Here is a 22,448-nt window from a genome sequence, read left to right on the forward strand (position 1 = left end):
AAGGCTGTCACTGATTTCTCATCAGACAGTCTACAAGCCAGAAGGGAATGGCATGAAATATTCAAGGTAATGAAAAACAAGGATCTGAAACCAAGACTACTTTATCCAGCAAGGCTATCTTTCAAAATACATGCTGAAATAAAGAGCTTCCCAGACAAAAAAGGGCTAAAGAAGTTTATCACCACCAAACCAAGATGTTAAGAAATGTGAAAGGGACTGCTGTAATAATAAGAAACTGAAAGAGAAAAACATAGGCACAAAGAATTAAAATGGCCTTGGACCCAATCCCAAGATGGTGGTGACCAGCGGACAGAAGAATGGCAGTGACAGTGCGAGCTTGTGGGCCGCACTTCTCCTAGACGGCCATGGCACTGAGACCAGTAGAGGCGGTGTCTGAGCCCACAAGCCCACGATGGTGGCATTTAACGTGCGGCCCGGGGGCATTGTGCACACCTTTTCCTGGAACTTGGGCCCTGGGGACAAATATACTTGTGCATTTACCCATGTTTTTCAAGGAGGGACCAACGAGAAGTGGCAGATGAGTCTGGGGACCAGTGAAGACCACCAGGACTTCACCTGCACCATCTGGAGGCCCCAGGGCAAGTCCTATCTGTATTTCACACAGTTCAAGGCAGAGGTGCGGGGTGCCGAGATCGAGTACAGCATGGCCTACTCTAAAGCAGCACTTGAAAGAGAGAGTGATGTTCCCCTGAAAAATGAGGAATTTGAAGTGACCAAAACAGCAGTGTCCCACAGGCCAAGGGTGTTCAAGGCTGAGCTGTCCAAGCTGGTGATTGTGGCCAAGGCATCAGGCAGTGAGCTGTGACCATTGAGGGTGGCTTTCTCTCATCTCTACTAAAGGGGCTGTGCCCTGTGAGATCTGGCACATTATTGGTTTTCTAGGGGGCACTGTTGGTTTTCTTCCCTGGCTGATGTTGCCCTCTTTGGAGGGGTTCACAGGGTGGCTGAGGCCCTGGGACAAGTCCAGGGGGCCAGGATGTTGAGGGTGTTCTGGGCCCCTCCCCCAGCTCTCCACCTTCCCCAGTCCCACTCCCCCCTTGCTCTTTTGAACACAGAGTATGGGTCTGAGCCCTGCTGCTGCTGGTGTTACTAGGAGAGGCATCAGCACGAGGGGGGGGGGCAGCTTTTCTGAAGCCAGCTCGTCTTCCCTTGGGATCAGGCCTGACTCCAGACACTCTGGGGAAGAGTTGTCCTGCTGTCCTCTGAACTCAAGCTGTTTTCTTACAATTTCCCCAGGAGACCACTTTCCAAACTAATTGGGAAGAAATGAAATGAACTTTTGTATTTAAATAAATAAGAGTTAAAAAGGGGGGAAAAAAATGAATTAAAATGGCAATAAATAAGGACCTATCAATAATAACCTTGAGGACTTTAAAGGAGAGATCAACAGCAATACAGTCATAGTTGGGGACTTTAACACCCCACTGACATCACTGGATAGATCTTCCAGACAAAAAGTCAACACAGAAACAGTGACTCTAAATGGCACACTAGATCAGGTGGATTTAATTGACATTTACAGAACATTTCACCCCAAAGCTGCAGAATATACATTCCTCTCAAGAGCCCATGGCTCATTCTCAAAGATAGACCACATGTTAGGACACAAAACAAGTCTCTACAAGTTCAAAAAGATTGAAATCATATCAAGGATCTCAGATCACAATGGCATGAAATTAAAAATCAACTACAGTAAAAACACTCAAAAACAATCAAACACATGGAGGCTAAATAGCATGTTATTAAACAATGAACAGGTTACCAAGAAGATCAAGAAAGAAATCAAAAACTTCCTGAAAACAAATGAAAATGAACACACAACAACCCAAAATCTATAGGACACAGCAAAAGCAATCCTGAGAGGGAAGTTCATAGCACTGTAGACCTACCTCAAAAAGTAAGAAAAATGTTTAGTAAACTAACCCTACCACTTAAAGAATTAGAAAGCTCGTCTGTGAAGCCATTCAGACCAGGACTTTTGTTTGCTGGGAGTTGTTTTTTTATTACTGCTTCGATTTCATCAGTTGGTATTAGCCTATTCAGGTTTTCTGATTCTTCCTGATTCAGATTTACATGACCTCACTCATATGTGGAATCTAATAAACAAAACAGACTGAGGAACAAAATAGATCCAGAGACATGGAAGCATAGAACAGGCTGATGAATCTCAATGGGAAGGTGGGGGTCGGGGAATGGATGGGGAGAGATTAATCAAAGAACTTATATGCATATATGCATAACCCATGGACACAGACACCAGTGTGGTGAAAGCCTGGGGGGTGGGGGGTCAGGGGCAGGAGTGGATGCAGAGTAGAAGTGATCAATGGGGAGGGGGGGAAATGGTGATATCTGTAATACTTTCAACAATAAAGACAAATTTTTTTTTTAAATGAAGAATACAATAACTGAAATGAAAAATACACTAGAAGGAATCAATAGCAGATTAGATAAAGCAAAGGATCTAACCAGCAATTTAGAAGACAGGATAGAGAAAAGCATCCAATTGGAACAACAAAAAGAAAAAATAATCCCCCAAAAATGAGGAACCCTAGCTGGTTTGGCTCAGTGGTTAGAGCATCGGCCTACAGACTGGAAGGTCCTGGGTTTGATTCCAGCCAAGGGCACATACCTCGGTTGCAGGCTCAAACCCCGGCCCTGGTCCCAGCTCATAGAGGCAACCAATCAATGTCTCTCTCACATCAATGTTTCTCTCTCTCTCTTTCTTTCTCTTCCTCCCTCCCTTCCACTCTCTCTGAAAAGCACCAGAAAAAAATACCCTCGGGTGAGGATTTAAAAAAAAAAAATGAGGAACTTCTGGGACAACATCAAGCATACCAACATTCACATCATAGGAACGCCAGAAGGATAAAAGAGAGAGCAAAAAACTGAAAACCTGTTTGAGGAAATAAAGACTGAAAACTTCCCTAACCTGGCGAAGGAAAGCGACATACAAGTCCAAGAAGTGCAGAGTCCCAAACAAGATGAACCCAAAGAGGCCCACACCAAGACACATCATAATTAAAATGCAAAAGGTTAAAGACAAAGAGAGAATCTTAAAAGTAGTCAGAGAAAAGCAGTTAGTTACCTACAAGGGAGCTCCTATAAGACTGTCAGCTGATTTCCAACAGAAACTTTGTAGGCCAGAAGGGACTGGCAAGAAATATTCAAAGTGATGAAAAGCACAGACTTACAACTATGATTACTCTACTCAGCAAAGCTATCGTTTAGAATCAAAGGACAGACAAAGAATTTCCCAGACAAGAAAAGGCTGAAGGAGTTCATCAGCACCAAACCAGTATTAATGTAAAGAAAGGAATCTTAAAGGGACTTTAAGAAAAAGAAACAAATAAAAAATATGAATAAGAAACTTCACAAAGAAAAAATTCTCACTGACAAAGATAAACACATAATAAAAGCAATCAATCAACCAATAAAACTAGTACAAAGGTTGGGTTTGGGGATGGGGTGGGAAGAGATTAACCAAAGAACTTATATACATGTATGCATAACCCATGGACACAGGGGGAAGGGGTCAATTGGGGGAAAAGGGGGACATCTATAATACTTTCAACAATAAAGATAAATTTTTAAAAAACTAATGCAAAGGTTAAAAGGCAAAAGTAGGATGATCATGTGTAATTACAACAGTAAATTAAGGGATACACACAAACACATAGACACAAGAAGTAAAAAATGACAAAAACATAAACATGAATGGGGTGAGTAAAAATGGTAGTGATTTTAGAATGTGTTCAAACTTAAGCAACCATCAACTTAAAAAAGAATGATATATACATAGCTTGGTATATATAAAGCACATGGTAACCACAAACCAAAAATCTACAAGAGATATACAAGAAATGAGAAAGAAATTCAAACACAACACTATATGAAGTCATTAACATATAAGAGAACAGAGCCAATGAGTAATAAAGACACAGAGAACTACAAAAACAATCAGAAAACAATAAAATGGCAATAACTACATACCTATCAATAATTACTTTAAGTGTAAATGGATTATCTGCCCCAATCAAAAGATGAATAGATAAAGAAGTAGTACACATATAATGAAATATTAGTCAACCATAAAAAAGAATAAAATCTTACCATTTACAACAGTATGGATGGACCTAGAGGGTATTATGCTAAGTGAAATAAGTCAGAGAGAAAGACAAATACCATATGATTTCACTTATATGTGGAATCTAAAGAACAAAATAAACAAGCAAACAAAACAGAAACAAACTCACCGATATAGAGAAAAAAGAACAGTGTGCTAGATATCTAGAGATCTGAATTCTAATCCTGATCTTTTTAATTGTGCATCCTTTAAGGTCATCTTCCTCCATCTGTTTAGATACAGAATGTAAAAAATTCTATATATACAAACACATATATCTTTATTGAGTTCGGAGAGAGGAAGGGAGAGGGAGAGGGAGAAAGATAGAAACATCAATGATTTGATTGGCTGCCTCCTGCACGCCCCCACTGGGGATCGAGCCTGCAATCCAGGCATGTGCCCTGACCAGGAATCGAATAGCAATCTCATGGATCATAGGTTGATGCTCAACCACTGAGCCACACCGGCCAGGCACAATATTTTTATTATATGCTTTTAGTGCACTAATGCTAAGTCTTTCAATCACAGCCATTAAGGACCCCTTTCCTTAGCCTTAAGTAATTAAACATCATATCTCAAGTAAACTTTTTTTCTTTCAGCCTGGCCTTTTTCTTCTCTAGTTAGCAATTCACACAGACACACCATTTGCCACCCCTGGCTCTTTTTACAATGACTACCTTCTTGTAATTCTCACCTTTTTCAGCTTCTGCACAGCCCTCTCATCCAGTTTCCCTCCCATCTCTTTGGATGTCCTTTCTCAGTCTCCTTTGTTGGCTTCTTAGCTTCAGCTCACTCCTTAACTGCTGGTGTTCCCTTCTTGGTCCTTGGAACTCTCTATACAATTCTTGGGTGGCTTTGTCCACACCTGGACATTAGCTATTTCTCAAATAAGCTGATGACTTCCAAATATTTCATTACCTTAAAACTCTCCACATTAAATCACCTGTTATATATCCACCAGGCCCCTCCAATTAATATGTCCAAGACAGAACTCACTATCTTTCCCCTGGTTATAGGCAGGCAAGAACAGTACCAGGTGTTAGGCCAGTGGGGTCAGACCATCCCTGGGTTTAGCAACCTTGGTATCTGGGTTCTGGCTAGGAAAGAATTCACAGTCAAGACCCAAACTATAAGAGAACATCTCTTTGGTAAATCACAAAGATAGAAACAGTAATTCCTAGAAGAAATGGGTTTAGGAAACAACTTATAGAGGTAAAGGAAGGGCCCTTGGAGCTTGGGAATGAGGCAGTTCATAGTAACACGCCTGGGGGGAGAAGGAGGAGGAGGGGGAGGGGACAAGCAGGGGGAGGGGGAAGGGGAGAGGGAAGACTCCAGCCTGCTCCCTGGAGGGAAAGGGCACTGGGTCCTCCATCCTAAGGGTTTTAAGGGTGGAGATTTTAGGGGAGGTCCTAGGAGAAAATCCCAATAGAATATTCAGCAGCTTTCCAGGTGTCTCCTTTCAGGGTTGTGGTCTCCACTGATTGGCCAGCACCAGGGCAGGGGGTCATTACTCAGAGCAGCTGGTCCTGAGGTCAGCCAGGATGTCGACTGTCTGGTTTTGCTGCTTTTCTGAGACTGGAGCTGAAAAACAACTGAGGCCTAGATGTTATCTCTAGGAAGGAAAGGTCAGGGTGTCCAAACCACAGGACCAGTAATATGCTAGGGGAGAAAAGGTCACCCTGGAGGTGAGGTCCCACCCTACAATTGTCCTTGCTAGGCATCCAGGGATTTCCATCCTGGTGACCTTCTGTCCCTGGCCCATCGTCCTTGCTCTGCTCATGTCTGTCTAACTGCCCACCACATGGGCAGTTAGGGACAGTCAGCTGGGCTTGATCCTGGAGCAGAAACTAAGAAGGTCAATTTAACCAGAGGGGAAGCCTCTGATCAGAGATCTGGGGGTGGGAAGGAGTGAGAACGTGTCTGTGGGAGTTACGACATTTTGAAAACACCAAATTCTCTGTCACCTTGAGCTTTTTCTGTGGGGCAAAAGGGGTGACAGAGGCAGGGGCTTTTGTCTTTTCTTGTGGGCAGATTTCCCCTGTGAGTTTTCTTTTTGCGGTGCCTGTGGCCACAAAGGAGGCTGCCCAAGGAACCCCCACCTATTTATAGCTTCGGTCCAACACCTTACAGACAGCAACCCTCCCGTGTACCTCCATGTTCATGTTCAATCTTGCTGTTGCCAGCGTGAATCACCCAGGGCTGGCCTGACAAACTGCTAGACCTGTGGTGAGAATAAAAAGACTAAGTGAGACGCGAAAGGCTTTAACAGTGGAAAGTTGCCAAGATGCCCTGACATTTACTATGTCTAATAGCTACCAGTGCTACTTTTATAAAACAATATAATGCTCATAATGTACTGTTATTTTCATGAAGTCCTCTGTGACCAGAATCCAAGGTGTGGAGTTTGCACTAGATACTCTGAACTCCTCCCCAGGATTTCCTCTTTAAGAGAAATCTGTCTGGGAAATGAACTGCTCTAGATGTTGCCTGAGTCAGACTACAAACCGTACATTATTCTTGGCACATCAATGGCTTTTCATTTTAAAACATTTTTAAAAAATATGGTTTTTTTATTTCAGCGAGAGGAAGGGAGAGGGGGAAAGAGAGAGAAACATCAGTGATGAGAGAGGGTCATTGATTGACTGCCTCCTGCACACCCCCTGCTGGGGATCGAACCCCAAACCTGGGCATGTGTTCTGAATTGAACTGTGACCTCCTGGTTCATGGGTTGATGCTCAACCACTGAGCTACACCAGCCAGGTGGCTTTTCACTTTAAATACTGACTAGGTTAGTTTATGTATGCCTTTTTAAACTAGGTCAAGCTCTTGAGGGATGATATTTTGTGTTGGAAATACTGCCGCTTCTGAAAGCCATCAAAGATCGCCCTGGAAGGGCAGCTGCAGGGCTTTCACTAGCTGCACCTCGGCTAGGTCCAGCCAGTCTTGTGTCCATGGGCTTCAGCCTCGCAGTACATTGATGGGAGTTGCCATAACGCATTGCCCTTCTGGCCAACCTCTGCATCAACCAGACTGATATAGCCTCCTTCCCCTCATTTTATGACCCCAAAAGATTTTTGACACAGGGGATACTCTAGGCAAATGTTCATCTAATGTCTCTAAAACTAGAGCCTCTGCCCTAATTTCCTTTTTGATCTCTTGTTTTGGGAATCTGGACTAAGCCATAAACAAACCTCTAGGATCCCATCTATCTCCAGACTGAAGATTTTGAGAAGGGAGAGTCTTCTTTAGCCTGGGACCCATCCTAGAGGTTACTGCCAGGCAGCAGAAGAGGAAAGATGAGCAGGGCGCTATCTAGATCTATAATCTCTTCACTCCTTTTTTATTTTTTAAATATATCTTTATTGATTTCAGAGAGAGGAAAGGAGAGGGAGAGAGTGAGATAGAAACATCAATAATGAGAGAGTCATTGATGGGCTGCCTCCTGCACGCCCGTGACTGGGGATCCAGCCCGCAATCCGGGCATGTGCCCTGACCGGGAATTGAACCCCGATCGCCTGGATCCTGGGTCGATGCTCAATTGCAGAGCCACGCCCGGCAGGGCTTCGCTCCTCTTAATAGTGCTCCAGTCCGCAGGTGGGCTGAGTGCCATGGTGGCTGTGCTATGTCCTCCTTCCTCTGTAGATGGGAACGATAACACCTAACTGTCTCCAAGGCAGAAGCTGGACCATGTGAGCTCTTGAGATAATCTCCAGATAGAGAAGAAAAGCTCATTGGATAAAGAGTGAGGTATGAACAGAAAAAAGGAGTCAAAGGACAATTGATAGGTCTGAAGAAAAGAGGCTACTCATGCCTTACACAGTGAACCCAATATGCAAGAGAGACTTTAGAAGTAGAAGGATTCAGAAGAGGGCAGAGCACTCCAGGGAGAGAAAGACAGGGAAGGACTCTTGGAAAGGAAGGTGGGGAGTCCTGACAAGAAGGTGGAAAGACGTTGGTCCTTGGACAGGGAAGGAGAGCAGAGGACATATCCCAGTGCAGGCCAGAGCAGCTGAAGCAGTGCTGCTGGGGAGAAATGCAGACTAGGAGTGGCCAAGTTGGGTGGAGTCTGACTCTGGAGGGCTTTAAATGCTACCAGAGCAAGTCACTGTCCTGCAGGCCATGGTAGGTCACTGGAGGTTCCACTACAGGAAATACCATGATGAAAATGTGTTAGGAACCGTAGTGAAAGGAGATATCGTTTATAATTATAACCCTTTTATACTGCTTGAATTTTTAAACTATTTTTTAACCGTGTGCAAATGTTATTTTAATTTTAAAACTAATTAATTTTTAATACTATAGATAATACAACATATAATTTGTGCCAATACCTTTGAAAATTTAAAAATAGGAACGATCAAGCAACATTGTAGAATATGAAGAACAAGAGGGCGCATGCGGCGATGGGTTCAGATGCTGGCTTCTGAGTGACTGGCTTAACCTTTCTGAGTCTCAAATTTCTTTAAAACAGAAATGATACCTACCTAACTGAATGGTTGTCAAGGCTAAATAGGATAAAGTATATCAAGTGTCAGCCCTGGTATTTAACACCATCATTGTATAATAACTATGGGGATGGTGGAAATGGAAAGGAGACAGGCTGGAGTCATTTCAAAAACAGGATAAACTGAACTGATTGGATATGGAGATGTTAGGAGAGGGGACACTCACAGATTTCCTCCGGGACTGTGATAAATGACGTACGCTAGTCACATCTAGATATCCAGTCTCAATGAACATCCTCAACCCAGCTTTCCTGAAATCCCCTCAATAAAATGTGCTTCTTCAAAGAACAGTTATTCCAAAGATGGCCTGAAGATGTCGCTGCAGACAGTACCATCCATACTGTGCTCCTCATCTTGGGGTCCCACTCTGCCATTTGTGAAGGAAAAATTCCACAGTTGCTCCTTACCCAGCTCTCCTTACTCCAGCCCCTGCCCTGAGGATAGCCTCCCCTTTTTCCTATGAGCCCTCTACCCCCTGCCCTGATCCCCTGGCTACCTGGAGGTGGATCTGAGCCCTTCAAGGCAGCAAAGCCTATGCTGTGACTAGGTTGTACTGGGGCTCCCTTGCTCTCGCTCCATCATCATGTTCATGTAGATTACTTACCAAGACCTATATCCATGCTGTCGTCACATTCTCCCTCACCTCTTGAATTTCCATCAGTGAATGTAGGGGGCCCCCCTATGTCCTTTTCCCCATGCTCTTCAACTTCTCTTCTAAATTGGCCCAGTTTTCAAATATTAGCTTTTAAAGATTTGGTGGTGCATTAATCTACCTCACTTTCTGAAAATACCAGAGTTCTTGGTAAAATAATCCCTAAACTGTAGCATTTAAACAGCCCTAGGGTATAGGAAATGATGAGCATTCCTGAGCCAAGTTGAGTGACTTATCCAGAGGGACTATGTCACTGTCATGGGACTGGACTGTGACGACTGAGACCTAGTAACAAAGGAAAAATGTTCCAGGCAATTTCCCCGTTTCCCCCTGCTCATGGCTTCTGTTTGTGACCCTTCTTACCCTGACTCTCATTTGCTTCCAGTATTTAAAACTCAGCCTAAGAATAACTTTCATAATGAATATTTTTATAGGTATCCCCCATTAATAGCCACAGAGATAAGCCTCCAAGACATCTCAATTTTTAATACCCATCCAAGTAATCTGGGGCTCTCCTCCAGAGCACAGAGGCTCAAAAGGAAGTTTGGGAAAGACATTAACTTAGTGATTACAGGGGCTGTGGATCGAGGCTCCTAAATCTTCACACTATTTGTAATCTGAAGCAAACCTTTTAGCAGCTATGATTGTTTACCTTTTTTGTTTTATTGTTGACACTATTACAGATGTCCCCCATTTTCCTCCCCTTTGCCCACCTCTACCCAGCCCCCCCACCCGGCCTTCACCACACTATTGTCTCTGTGCATGGGCTGTGTATATATGTTCTTTGGCTAATTTCTTCACCTTCTTTTTTCCAGTCCCCTCCTCCCCACTCCCCCCTGGCATTTGTCAGTCTGTTCCATGTATCCATGCCTCTGATTCTATTTTGTTCCTGTTTATTTTGTTCATTAGATTCCACATATTAGTGAAATCATATGGTATTTGTCTTCCTCTGACTGGGTTATTTCACTTAGAATAATCTCCAGGTCCATCCATGTTGTCGAAAAGGATAAGAGTTCCTTCTCTTTTACTGCCGGGGTAGTATCCATGGTGTGAATGTCCCTCAGCTTTTTCATCCACTCATCTACTGATGGGCACTTGCACTGTTTCCAGATCTTGGCTATTGTAAATAATGCTGCTATAACCTAGGGGTGCATATATTCTTTCAAATTGCTGTTTCAGGTTTCTTAGGATATATTCCCAGAAGTGGGATCACTGGGTCAAATGGCAGTTCCATTGTTAATTTTTTGAGGAAACCACACTGTTTTCCATAGTGGCTGCCCCAGTCTGCATTCCCACCAGCAGTGTACAGGGTTCCCCTTTCTCCACACCCTCGCCAGCACTTGTATGTTGATTTGTTGATGGAGCCATTCTGACAGGTGTGAGGTGATACCTCATTGTCGTTTTAATTTGCATCTCTCTGATGATTGTGACTTTGAGCATTTTTTTATATGTCTCTTGGCCATCTGTATGGCTTCTTTGGAGAAGTGTCTATTCAGGCCTTTTGCCCAATTTTTAATTGGGTTGTCTTACTGATGTTGAACTGTGTTAAATTCTTTACATATTTTTGAAATTAACCCCTTATCAGATGTATATCGGCAAATATGTTCTCTCACACAGCGGGCTCCCTTTTCATTTCGTGGATGGTTTCTTTTGCTATGCAGTTTTTTCGTTTGAGGTAGTCCCATTTCTTCGTTTTTTCTTCTGTTTTCCTTGTCTTAGATGTATCAGCAAAAATATTGCTCTACCAGGTTTTTGAGATTTTACTGCCTATGTTTTCTTCTAGAATTTTTATGGTTTCAAGACTTACATTTAAGTCTTTTATCCATTTTGAATTTATTCTTTGTATGATGTAAGCTGATGGTCTAGTTTTTTTGTGTTTTTTTTGCATGTACCTGTCCAACTTCCCCAACACCATTTATAGAAGAGACTGTTTTTACTCCATTGTATGTTCTTGCCTCCTTTGTCAAATATCGACCATAAAATCTTAGGTTGATTTCTAGGATCTCTGTTCTGTTCCATTGATCTATATGCCTGTTCTTTTGCCCATACCAGGCTACTTTTATTATAATGGCTTTGTAGTATCATTTGACATTTGGTATTGTGATCCCTCCAACTCTGCTCTTCTTTCTCAAGATTGCTGAGGCTATTTGGGTTTTTTTTTTGTTCCATATAAATTTTTGGAATATTTGTTCTAGCTCTGTGAAGTAGGCTATTGGTATTTTAACAGGAATTGCATTGAATCTATAGATTGTTTTGGGTAGTATGGACATTTTAATGATGTTAATTCTCCCAGTACATGAACACAGTATATGCTTTCACTTGTCTGTATCTTTCTCTCTTTCTTTAATGTCCTATGGTTTTCTGAGTACAGGTCTTTTAACTCCTTAGTTAAATTTATTCCTAGGTGTCTTATTTTTTGTTGTTGCAGTAGTAAATGGGATTGTTTTCTTAGTTTCTGAATGCCACCAATTTCTGGATATTTTTATTCTAGCAACTATGATGTTTACCTTTGTCCTAAACCATTCCCCAGACCTTAGAACATAGAGGAAAAAATGTCCACATCCCAATATAGTTTCTGGTGGTGGATTTTGCCTCTAATGCTGGTTATGGTGCCTAAGAGCAGGGACCTCCTCTCATTTATGTACCATATCCAGCAGGGTACCAGGGTTTCGTATAGAACTGCCCTATGAATTCACATGCAAGACAAAAGAGCACATATACTGACATGAAGAGGAAGCAGTGTGCGCCTCCACCCCTTCCTCATCCAATTACTCCTCCCCAAACACAACAGAACGTGAACACCCTACACACCTACAGGTATTACTTGGTTACTGCCAACAAACAGTGAAAAGGGAGAGCCAGGAATTTTGGCCAGGGTTTGACACGTGCAGGAGGGACACATGCAGGCCTCCTCCCTCCCTGGCAGCAGGTTGCCCAACAAGTAGACTATGCACATGGTTGAGGCACCAGCAGATCAGGAACACCTCAAAGACACAGTTATTGAAAGAATTTGAGGGTGTTTTGTTTTTTAACTACCAGCCTGAGACAGAATTTATTCTTTTATACTTGTCTGAAAGAATAAGAGTTTCTAGAAAAGCAAAACAAACAAAAACAACAAGCAATCTTTGTGAGAAAAACCAGAACTTTGTTGAACTTGTTACACTTATTTTACCAAGTAGTGTTTCACTGTACTTTCGGGGAGGGATAGAAAAATTTTCAGGGCTTAGAGTCTCTGATTCCAACCCTGCCTGCAGGAGGCAGACCAAACTCCTGGATAGACACTCCACTCCAGCCTCCGGTTCCACGAAGAAGCACAGACCTGGGTGACACCGAGGGAGCCGACGAAGGTGCCTGCCGCCGACACTCCAGAAAAGCATCATACCTTGGCTGAAGAACAGGTTGTAAACTCACGGCCTGTGGGCTCGATGTAGCCAAAAGATGTGGAAATGTATTTTATTTGGTTTTCATGATATTTTAAAAATTTGAAACTGTATATATCAATATCCATTTTCTGATTTTTTTTCTTTAACAATGGACTATCAGTATTGAACTCAAAGTGCTGTTTGGCAAAAGTTATCTGAGTGTGAGAGACTTGCTCTCTTTGCTGGTGTCTCGACTGTTCGAGATGCCGCCATCCCCCTCCCCCGGGACTCGCAGGGGTGGCCTCACTTACCTGTGAAATCTGCCTGGCCCCTGTGCATAGGTATTAGAGTCTGATACCCTTTAAAGTTTAGATCTTTATTAAATTGCAGAATGTATAGCAAAAGAAATACATAAAGGCTTTGACAGTCTTATTTTCAGGTCACTGAGAATGAAGGTCCTGACGGCTGTTTTTCTTGGGGGAATCCAGAGCTTGGAAGCTCCTGGTTCTAAGGGGGATGGACAGAGGTGGTTGCTAGCCACACTAGGAGGAAAGAAGACTAAGCCTGGGGTTGGAAGCAGAGTATAAATCTAGAATTTCACAGCAGGACTGTCCATCAGCAGTGGGCCTGCCTCTCTTGGTCTTCAGGACTCTGTCATGGCTCCTCTCTCTTCCAACCTGGCCGTATTCAATTTGCTGGGACTAAAACAACTTTGGTTTAGTTGGCCAGGGTAACTGACAGAGGATACTCTGCCCAGGATGTGAAGAAAAGCCAAATGTTGGACCAGTTGGTTGAACTTAAAGAAAAATGTCCATGCTGCCAGGCACTGGACACTTCAGGCAGTAGGTGTGGTTCACATTGTGCATTTCCCACCAAGGAAGAATGCATGAAGTCACACCAGACCCTGATGATGCTACTTTTCCTACAGTGGGGGGTGGGCAGGGTGCTCCTGCCCACAGTGAAGCCCTGGTGTATCACTAGCCATTCTGTCATTCGCTATGGCTGCATTCTGTGCCGAAATACAAAGCAGCTTCCAGTTTAACTTAATTATTCTTTTGCCTGAAAAAGGGAAAAAAGCCAAATGAGATTAAAAATTAGTTACCTAAGGTTTAATATCTTTAAAATGGTCAAGATAAGCAAAAAATGTTTGACAATAAGGTAGGGAGAGCTCTAAGGGCCCAAGAGTCCATAAAGGTCTTTCTAAACCAAATATCAGTTCTGTCATTTTCTATGCCTTCTGCTCATGCTTTCTGATTTCCAAGTATGTTCTTTATTGCTCAAGTTGTAATGTTTGTTCATTTAAACCCTATAGAGTTCTATATGACAGACAGAAAACCTGCTGGATCACATTATTCAAAACTGTCTCCTAGGTTACAGAAAAACAAAAGGTACCTCCTTGGGAATCCCCACCATAGGGACAGGTCATCAAGACTCAGCACCTCCCCAAATTTGCAAAGGGCTGTGACAAATCAGGGAAGGTCTGAGCCTGACTCTTACCACTAGGGGTCACTCTAAGCAACCAGGAATAAAGACCACCACGTCCTGAAGGCCCTGGGGAACAAAAAGCAATAAAGGGAGATGAGATGCAAGGATACTTAATCCTGAGATACTTTTATTTATGCATGACTTTCTTTTTAACAATCATTTTAAACCTGCAGCTTAAAATCTTCTTCTGTGGTATCCTTTAGTAAAGGGGCATTTAGAGTTTGACATTTCTGTACTTTTTTTAGACATGAACATCCCCAGATAGGGGAACATCTACCACCCTCTATTTTACCTAACAATTGGAATAGAAAATACTTATCTTCCAAATTATAGTACTCAGTCTCATTTTCAAGATTTGTTTTCGAAACTGTTAATACTACAACTACCTTGGCCAAATGATTAATTTGTTGGGATATAAATTAGATAAAATGCCACAGGGTACCTAGGTAAATTTCTCTGAATTTCTTTTTAGGAAAGTAGGGACAATACCTATCTTACAAGATTAGTTCTGAGAAAATGTGTTGCATAAAGTGTTGGGAGTTCTTCCAAAAATTTATATTGTGACTTTCCAAAACACATGGTCACCCTTAAGCAGAATTATATATGCATTTGTAGCCAATACAATTTTTAAGCTAGTAAAAAAACAAAAAAACAAAACCTAAATAGCATTAAATCTAATCTTACTATTATAAAAGCAGGTATACCACAGCAGTTAACCGATCTTTCCAATTAATATGCAGTTAATTAGCCTTGGCTGGTGTGGCTCAGTTGGTTTAGCGTAGTCCATGCACAGAAAGGTCATAGGTTTGATTCCCATCAGGGTACATACCCAGGTTGCAGGTTAGATCCCCATCCCCGGTTGGGTGCGTATGATCGATATTTCTCTCTCTCTCTCTAAAACTTAATAAAAACATTTAAAAATATATATATGCAGTTAATTAGAGGTAGAGCCTGGAATTGAGATCTATTTATAGTCACTGTTCCACCTTGCCTCAAAAATTGTATATTTGTATATCACATGCCTGCAGAGACGGTGGAATCCATCACTGGGAAGTTTTCATTTTAGCATGTGAGCATTACTACCCTGAGGTTTTTATTTCTCGATTTCACTTTCCCCCCCCCATGTTTTGTTTGTCCCCCAATTGACCCAGAAACCCTGAATTCAGATACTGGGGGTGAGGAGGGGGAGATTAGATTAGATGTTGGTTAGTACATGGCCAGTCAAGTTAAATATGATTGCAACAAATGCCAGAAATTTCTACAACACTACAGAGGCCTCCTGGGGTTAATTCTGAAGAATTCTGACATGAAGTTGTTTTGTTTTACCTGGACCAATTCTAGAAGTAAATCAATTCCATTTGTGGCTTGTTGGCTAGGAGGTAGGGGTGCAAAGAGGGGCATAAATTCTATTCCTGCAGGTGAAACCAGAGGATGTGAGAATGGAGTGGCTACCCATGTTGCATGGAAATGTCCAGCTTCTGCCCTTCCCTGGGACTGGACCTAATGGAGCCAGGAGGGGCAGGACCCGGGCAATGTTAGGGCTGCCTTTAGCTTCCTGCACTATGCCTAGCAGCTCCCCTCTTAGCCATCCTTAATGCCCAGTCTTGGGTAAAGTAGTACTCAACCCATTCTTCAGCCTCCTCTAAATGCTTGTGGCAAGTCGCCCAGCTGGGCACCCAGAAGTAGGCTCAGAATCCATTCTCTGCAGCAGCACAGTGCAAATCAGAGAGCAAGACCTCAATAATTATTTCGTTATTGGAAGGCATCTACAACCTCTACTACAAAAATTAACACCTTGCCCTACTTGAAAAAAAATGTTTACATTCAGCATTCTCCCCCTCCACTCACCCCGAGTAAGAGCTGAGTGCTTGCCCCTCCCCCAGTCAACCAGGTTAATCCCGGGGAAATGATCTGAGGTTTCTCCAAGCATTTAGATTAACGCCAAAACTTTCACAGCTTCTACCCGAGGAGGGGGTTGGGTAAGGCTGCGAGACCCTGCACTGCAGAGAGCCTGGAACCCGCAGGAACGCGGAGGCAGCCCGTCTGGGCGCCAGCGCGCCCTTCCCTGCACAGAGAAGTTTGGGGAAATGAATCCCTACCCCGGGACATCATTTCCACTCGCGTTTTCAAAAGGTCAGAAAACGGAAAGGACCGGCAGGTTGGCAAACCCCAACGAGGAACCGTCTAGCAAGTCTGCGTCCTTGGGATCTCAACAGCCGCCGACCCCAAATCCAATGCATCGTGGGAAACCCCAGGGAAAGGTTTATGCAGAGGGACAAGACTGCAGGCTGCAGGGAAGTACGGGGCGAGGGGGCCTTGTCGGGAGGATTTTCCAGCCACTCAGCTTTCATCAAAAAGTTCCCTGTACATGACCCCAGTGGCTCATCGCAGGGAGTTTCTCTGATGAACCCCGGCTCAGGGTTTAAACTGCTTTTCCCCTAGCAGATGAGGCCAGTTCTCTTTTCTGGTCTGACTGGCTTGGAAATTCCCCGCGCCTGACCCCGCCCCGGAGAAATCCCCTGCCAGCGTTTATAGGGCGCAGCGGCGGCGCTGCCGAGCCCACAACAGTTCAAGCCCGAGGTCCCATCCGCCGCGACAGCGCGAGGAAACGAAGGCGCAGCCCGCGGCCGAGCGCACCTGGAGCAGCCCCTGAACGCGTACACACCATGTTCCACCCCGCCGAGCACGCCCAGGACTGGGCCATGGAGGGCCCCCGGGACGGCCTCAAGAAGGAGCGGCTGCTGGACGACCGCCACGACAGCGGCCTGGACTCCATGAAGGACGAGGAGTACGAGCAGATGGTGAAGGAGCTGCGGGAGATCCGCCTGGAGCCGCAGGAGGCGCCGCGCAGCTCCGAGCCCTGGAAGCAGCAGCTCACCGAGGACGGAGACTCGTAAGTGTCGCGGGCCTGGGCGGTCGGCCGGGCGGGGCGCCGGGCCTGCAGCGCGCGCGCTGGGGCCCGCGGGGCGCCCGCGGCCCGGGGGTTTATGCACCGACCCCGGGACCGTGCAAGGCTGCACGGGGACGGGGTGTCGGGGTTCGTTCCGGGCCGCGGGGCCGCAGCTCGGCCTTGCAGCTGCGCACAGCCCCCCCCCGGTCCAGGTCCTCCGGCCGGGGGGCGGGGCGGCGGCGGCCAGGACACGAAGTACCCGCTGGCGAGGGGGGCGGGAGTCTCTGCCCGGCTGGCGGGCGCCGAGCGGCCGGGAGGGGAAGTACAGGGCGTTCCGGCCCGCGGGAGGGCGGGGCGGTCTAGTCGGCGCCCTCGGGGGAGGGGGGGCGAGCCCGGAAAGTCCCTGGGCGCCTGCCAGGAACACTCAGCTCATAATAACCTCGCGGAAAACACCGTGGCCTCGGCCTCCAGAAACCCCGGCCTTGCGCAATCCCCCGCAGCCCGCGCCTCCCTGGGCCCCACGCATTGTACTCACCCTGGGGGTTTTTCCCTCTCTTCCCCTCAGGTTCCTGCACTTGGCTATCATCCATGAAGAGAAGGCGCTGACTATGGAAGTGGTCCGCCAAGTGAAGGGTGACCTGGCTTTTCTGAATTTCCAGAACAACCTTCAGCAGGTGCGCCTCTTGCCCAGCCCCGAGCCTCTCTAACCCCGTGGTCTAACACAGTTACTCCTAATCCTTTATAAAATTAAGTTAGTGGTCATTATTGCACCTGACCTTTTACATACGAATCAGCCAACATTCTAAAAAGTAAATTCCATTAATTTGGTGAGGCCTTTATGAAGCCCACCTGGGGCCTCAGGTATTTGCCTTGCCCCTTGCACCTGTCTGGGAGGAGCAGCACCCACAACCTGGGGAATCTCTGGGGTTCAAGGGAACTCAGACTGTGGGCTTGGTCCATTACTTATCCTCTCTGTTGCCTCTTCTGTTTGTAGACTCCGCTCCACTTGGCTGTGATCACCAACCAGCCAGAAATTGCTGAGGCACTTCTGGAAGCTGGCTGTGATCCTGAGCTCAGAGACTTTCGAGGAAATACCCCCCTACACCTTGCCTGTGAGCAGGGCTGCCTGGCCAGTGTGGGAGTCCTGACTCAGAGCTGTGGGACCCAGCACCTCCACTCCATCCTGCAGGCCACCAACTACAATGGTACGTTTGCCTGCCCTGCCCATCAGAGGGCAGACAGAAGGGGGAGGTGGGCCAACTTAAGGATTCCAGGCAAGAGCTTAAACTCTCAACATGTGAAAGGCTGTGAAAATATGTATACAGAAGGCCTATTCAGTGCCTTTGTAAAATTTATTCAGAAACCAGATTCTTTAGAAGAATTTGTCCCTTAAAAGAGTAGGTGAAAGATTCTGCTTGAGATGTGAGGGTTGAAACAAATGGTTATATTTTCTTCCTTTTGTTCTTCTAGGCCACACATGTCTGCACTTAGCCTCTATCCATGGCTACCTGGGCATCGTGGAGCTTTTGGTGTCCTTGGGTGCTGATGTGAATGCTCAGGTGAGTGCTTCATGCCTCCAAATGGAGTGCATCGGGCTCTAGGGCCCTCCTCACTAAGATTTCATGTGCTTCTGTTGCAAGCAGAAATTCCAAACTCAACTGTAAACATCTCAAATTCCTTTTGGTTTCAGGAGCCCTGTAATGGCCGAACTGCCCTTCATCTTGCAGTGGACCTGCAGAATCCTGACCTGGTGTCTCTCCTGTTGAAGTGTGGAGCTGATGTCAACAGAGTCACCTACCAGGGCTACTCCCCATACCAGCTCACCTGGGGCCGCCCAAGCACCCGGATACAGCAGCAGCTGGGCCAGCTGACCCTAGAAAACCTTCAGATGCTGCCAGAGAGTGAGGATGAGGAGAGCTATGATACAGAGTCAGAGTTCACAGAGGATGAGGTGAGTCTCAGTTTTGCTCTGCAAAAGACAATTAGAGGGGCCATTGTCCCTCCACCCTCCCAGCCCCTAGAGCTATACTCTTCATCCCAAAGGTCCCACATAATGAAGTTCTCCAACTTCAGTGTATAGAACCAGTATCCCAAGAATGTGTCTTTTCTTTTTTGCTTTTAAGGAGAGGAGCATCAAAACAAAACTCCCTCAGCCCATTAAGTTAATTTATATTTGGGGTATAGAGAATGAAGTCCACAAATACTTGGGTTATTTCCAGTAGCAGCCCTTGCCATTATCCCAGCACCCCTGGCAAAGCTCTGGGAATTTAACATGCCTTTTTTCCTCTTGTTTTTAGCTGCCTTATGATGACTGTGTGTTTGGAGGCCAGCGTCTGACGTTATGAGCTTTGAGAAGTATCTAAAAGAACATGGACTTGTGTATTTGTACAAAAAGAGAGTTTTATTTTTCTAAAAAAAAAAAAAAAAAAGAAAAAAAAATGAAAAGGGTGTACTTACAACCATACTGCACACTGCCTGGCCCGAAACATTTTACTGTGGTGGATCAGCCTCATTTTGTTATTTTTATGAACTTTGGAAGGGGACAAGAAAGATCATTGGATTTCAAAGAAAACCTCTTTTAAACCTCACCATTGCGGGGGAGGGGTTGAGAAGGTTATCCAAAATTTGATGAAAGGACTACATTTTATTTATTGTGCTTTTTGAATGGAGCCCAGCTGTGTCCTGTGACAGTGAGGTGTGTTGTTAAACCTTTCAGTGGTGTGGGGTTAAAAGTTGCTACCGGTCAAGGTTTGTGTTACCCTCCTGTAAATGGTGTACATAGTGTATTTTGTTGGTAATTATTTTGCTACTTCTAAGATGTATATTTATTAAACAGATGTTTACAAACAGAATTACCCTGATCATTTTCTTCAAGCTGCCATGGGACTTCTATTCTGAGAGTCATTCAGTCCTCAGGTGGAGGTGGAGAGTTGTGTGGGAGAGAGGGAGGTGGGAGCACTTACCACAGCCAGCCATGGAACCCTTTCAGAGAGCAGCTTCTCACACTGTTACACACCAGCTTTGCAGGCAGCCCTGGGCCCGCTTTGTGTGGGAGGGCATACCGTTGCAAGATCGCAAGATGATAGGAAACAGGCTTGGGGGGTGGAGGGCAAGCTGCTTGGCTTACAGCTGGAAGGATTTCCATTGTCATTTATTTTCAGCTACTTGTTTTAAATTATTCCAGAACCCTTACTTCCACTTTAGGAAATTATTTTCGCCAAGAGGTGTATATTGAACTTGCAAATTTTCTAGAGCTGGAAAAGATATCACCCACCTATAATGCTGGAAGTTTCTAAGGACATAAGCTCAGGAATGGGATTGCACTAACATTTGTTAGCAGGTACCCACCTCTGAGCCTTTGTTTCCTTATTTATAAACGGAGCTGTTGTGTAGATTACACAATACAATCAATCCACATAAAAAGCATAGCAAAGTGCCAGGCATATAGTGCTACAGAAAAATACAAGCTATTACACAACGTATATTATTTCACATGGGAAGAAACAAGTCCAGAGAAAATAACTTCTCCAGGGTCATCTTGCAGGGGCACAGGTGTTTAACTTATTTAATACTCTTGTTTTCATGTAGTTAACATCTTTTAAATATATTCCACCTCTAAACCTATTTTGTTACCAGCTGTAGTACAAAAGTGATAATAAAGGCTTGAAAAATTCAATCAGCTCAGCCAGTCTACTAATTCAATCAGTCTAATTCAAGTAGTCTACCAATTCTACTGACTGATTCTACTGAAGCAGGTATCACAAGAAATCAATAACTTGTGAAATTTGGGTTAAGATGCTCTAAATCAGTGTTTTCATCCCTAAAATGCATCTCTTGCCCAGACAGAAGAGTAAAGGAAAGTTTATGGCATACTGTAAAGTGCAGAATGGTGTATAAATAAAATTCATGTACTTTGGCTTACACCAAAGAAAACATTACCATTACATTATCCCTTTCCTGATCCACAAATGATGTCAAACACAAGGGGATATGATGATCACCTTCCTCTCAGACCAAAAATGAGCCAATACTTAGTGGTCTTTTATATAGAGACTATTATTGTAGACTGTACTGACGGGCCAAAGCAGCCTTAGTCTAACACCTGGAGCTGGACACGATGGCGTACCAGTCTTGACCTCTTTCCAAGTGCTCCAAGCCCATCACTGAAATTCCTTGTTCCTCCCAGAGCACCTGAGCACAGGTGTTGTATGATGTAACACATGAATGTCGATTAGGTTCAGCTGCTAAGTAGAAGCTACAAGAGGGGTGCAGGGGAGGGATATCCAAAAGACAAAGGTTGGAAACTTGGGCCCCGATTTTGGGATGATGCCCTTAGTGCTTCTCAATCAAAAGGGCCTCTTTCCCCCTGTAATGGTATTGAATCTGTGCGGAGTTGCCCATCACCCTCACTCTTCCTCGGCCTCCTTGGTGGTCAGCTTTTGTGTAGAGGTGTTACCTTCCGTGGTCATGGCAAAAAGGGACCTCTTCTGACCCATTTGGGCCCAGCTTCCCACCTTCCTAGGCTTTTCTGTCCTTCAGAACCCCAGCCCTCAGGGGGGATTTCATCCACTGAATAAATCTCAAGGTAGCTGGGCCTAGTCAAGCACTGTAGTCAGCCCCAGTTTCTTACTCTTCAGTTCTTCTGAATTGTCCACTCCTTTTAATTTTTAAACCCACTCTCTTTTCTTCATGGCATTGGTTGGGTAGCTGGAGCCTGGAGTCTCCTAAAGAAAAATTTGAGGCCTGAAACATCCTAATCTGTAGAAAGTTTTCCTCCAATTTCTAAGTAAACAAGAACAAAAGTTTTTAAAGAAAATAGTTCAGAGTCTGAGATCCTTTCATGCACTTTGATTTTCTCCAAGAAGTTAGGACAGGTAGAAATGAGGGGGCCTTGGGAAAAAGGGAAGTGACACAAGGGGGAAATAAAAAGTCACGTCAGCAACTTCCTCGAATTTAGTTCCTTGATTCCTTCTGCCTGCCTCATCCTCAGGATAAATTTCCTTTATAGGTCACATGAACCAAGTCACTTCCAGAGGGAAGAATTTTTCTTTCAAGAGGGAACAAACTCCAGTCTGAGCAATCTGAAGACCTCCATTCAGGACCTGGAAATGCCAGCAGCTGGATGCTCTGGGGCATTTGCATTGAAGTTCAATTGCTATTGGAAGTGATTAAGTGTGACAGTTAGAACTGAGTCAGTGAGACAGGTTCTCCCTTCGCCCCCTTTCCTCCCAATTTTCATCACCTTGCCTTGGTATAGTTGAGTTTCATTTGGCAAGAAAGGTCAGAGAGGAACTCCAGTCAGAAACATGCCCAACAAGCACCGTCCAACCTCTGGTGCTTTGACAAGGACATCTCAAGCCGTTTCCCCATTTTAAGAGACCATTACAGAAACTGAAACTGGATATCACGT

The 22,448-nt window shown here is 44.7% G+C and overlaps 1 protein-coding gene and 1 pseudogene across 2 annotated transcripts; both read left to right on the forward strand.

Moving 5' to 3' along the window:
* The first annotated feature begins 292 nt into the window (after positions 1 to 292).
* LOC308547804 (myeloid-derived growth factor pseudogene) lies at positions 293 to 826 on the forward strand (annotated as a pseudogene). Its single transcript has one exon. The product of its transcript is annotated as a myeloid-derived growth factor pseudogene (transcript).
* Positions 827 to 16,109: 15,283 nt separating this feature from the next.
* NFKBIA (NFKB inhibitor alpha) lies at positions 16,110 to 19,890 on the forward strand. The gene is made up of 6 exons (XM_081141976.1): positions 16,110 to 17,041; positions 17,604 to 17,712; positions 18,033 to 18,243; positions 18,509 to 18,597; positions 18,729 to 18,989; positions 19,336 to 19,890. Exons 1-6 carry the CDS (start codon positions 16,815 to 16,817, stop codon positions 19,381 to 19,383), a joined length of 945 nt encoding a protein of 314 aa, XP_080998102.1. The 5' UTR covers positions 16,110 to 16,814; the 3' UTR covers positions 19,384 to 19,890.
* The last annotated feature ends 2,558 nt before the right edge of the window (positions 19,891 to 22,448 follow it).

This window comes from Miniopterus schreibersii, assembly GCF_964146895.1.
Source record: "Miniopterus schreibersii genome assembly, chromosome: 1".
Classification (NCBI taxonomy): Eukaryota; Metazoa; Chordata; class Mammalia; order Chiroptera; family Miniopteridae; genus Miniopterus; species Miniopterus schreibersii.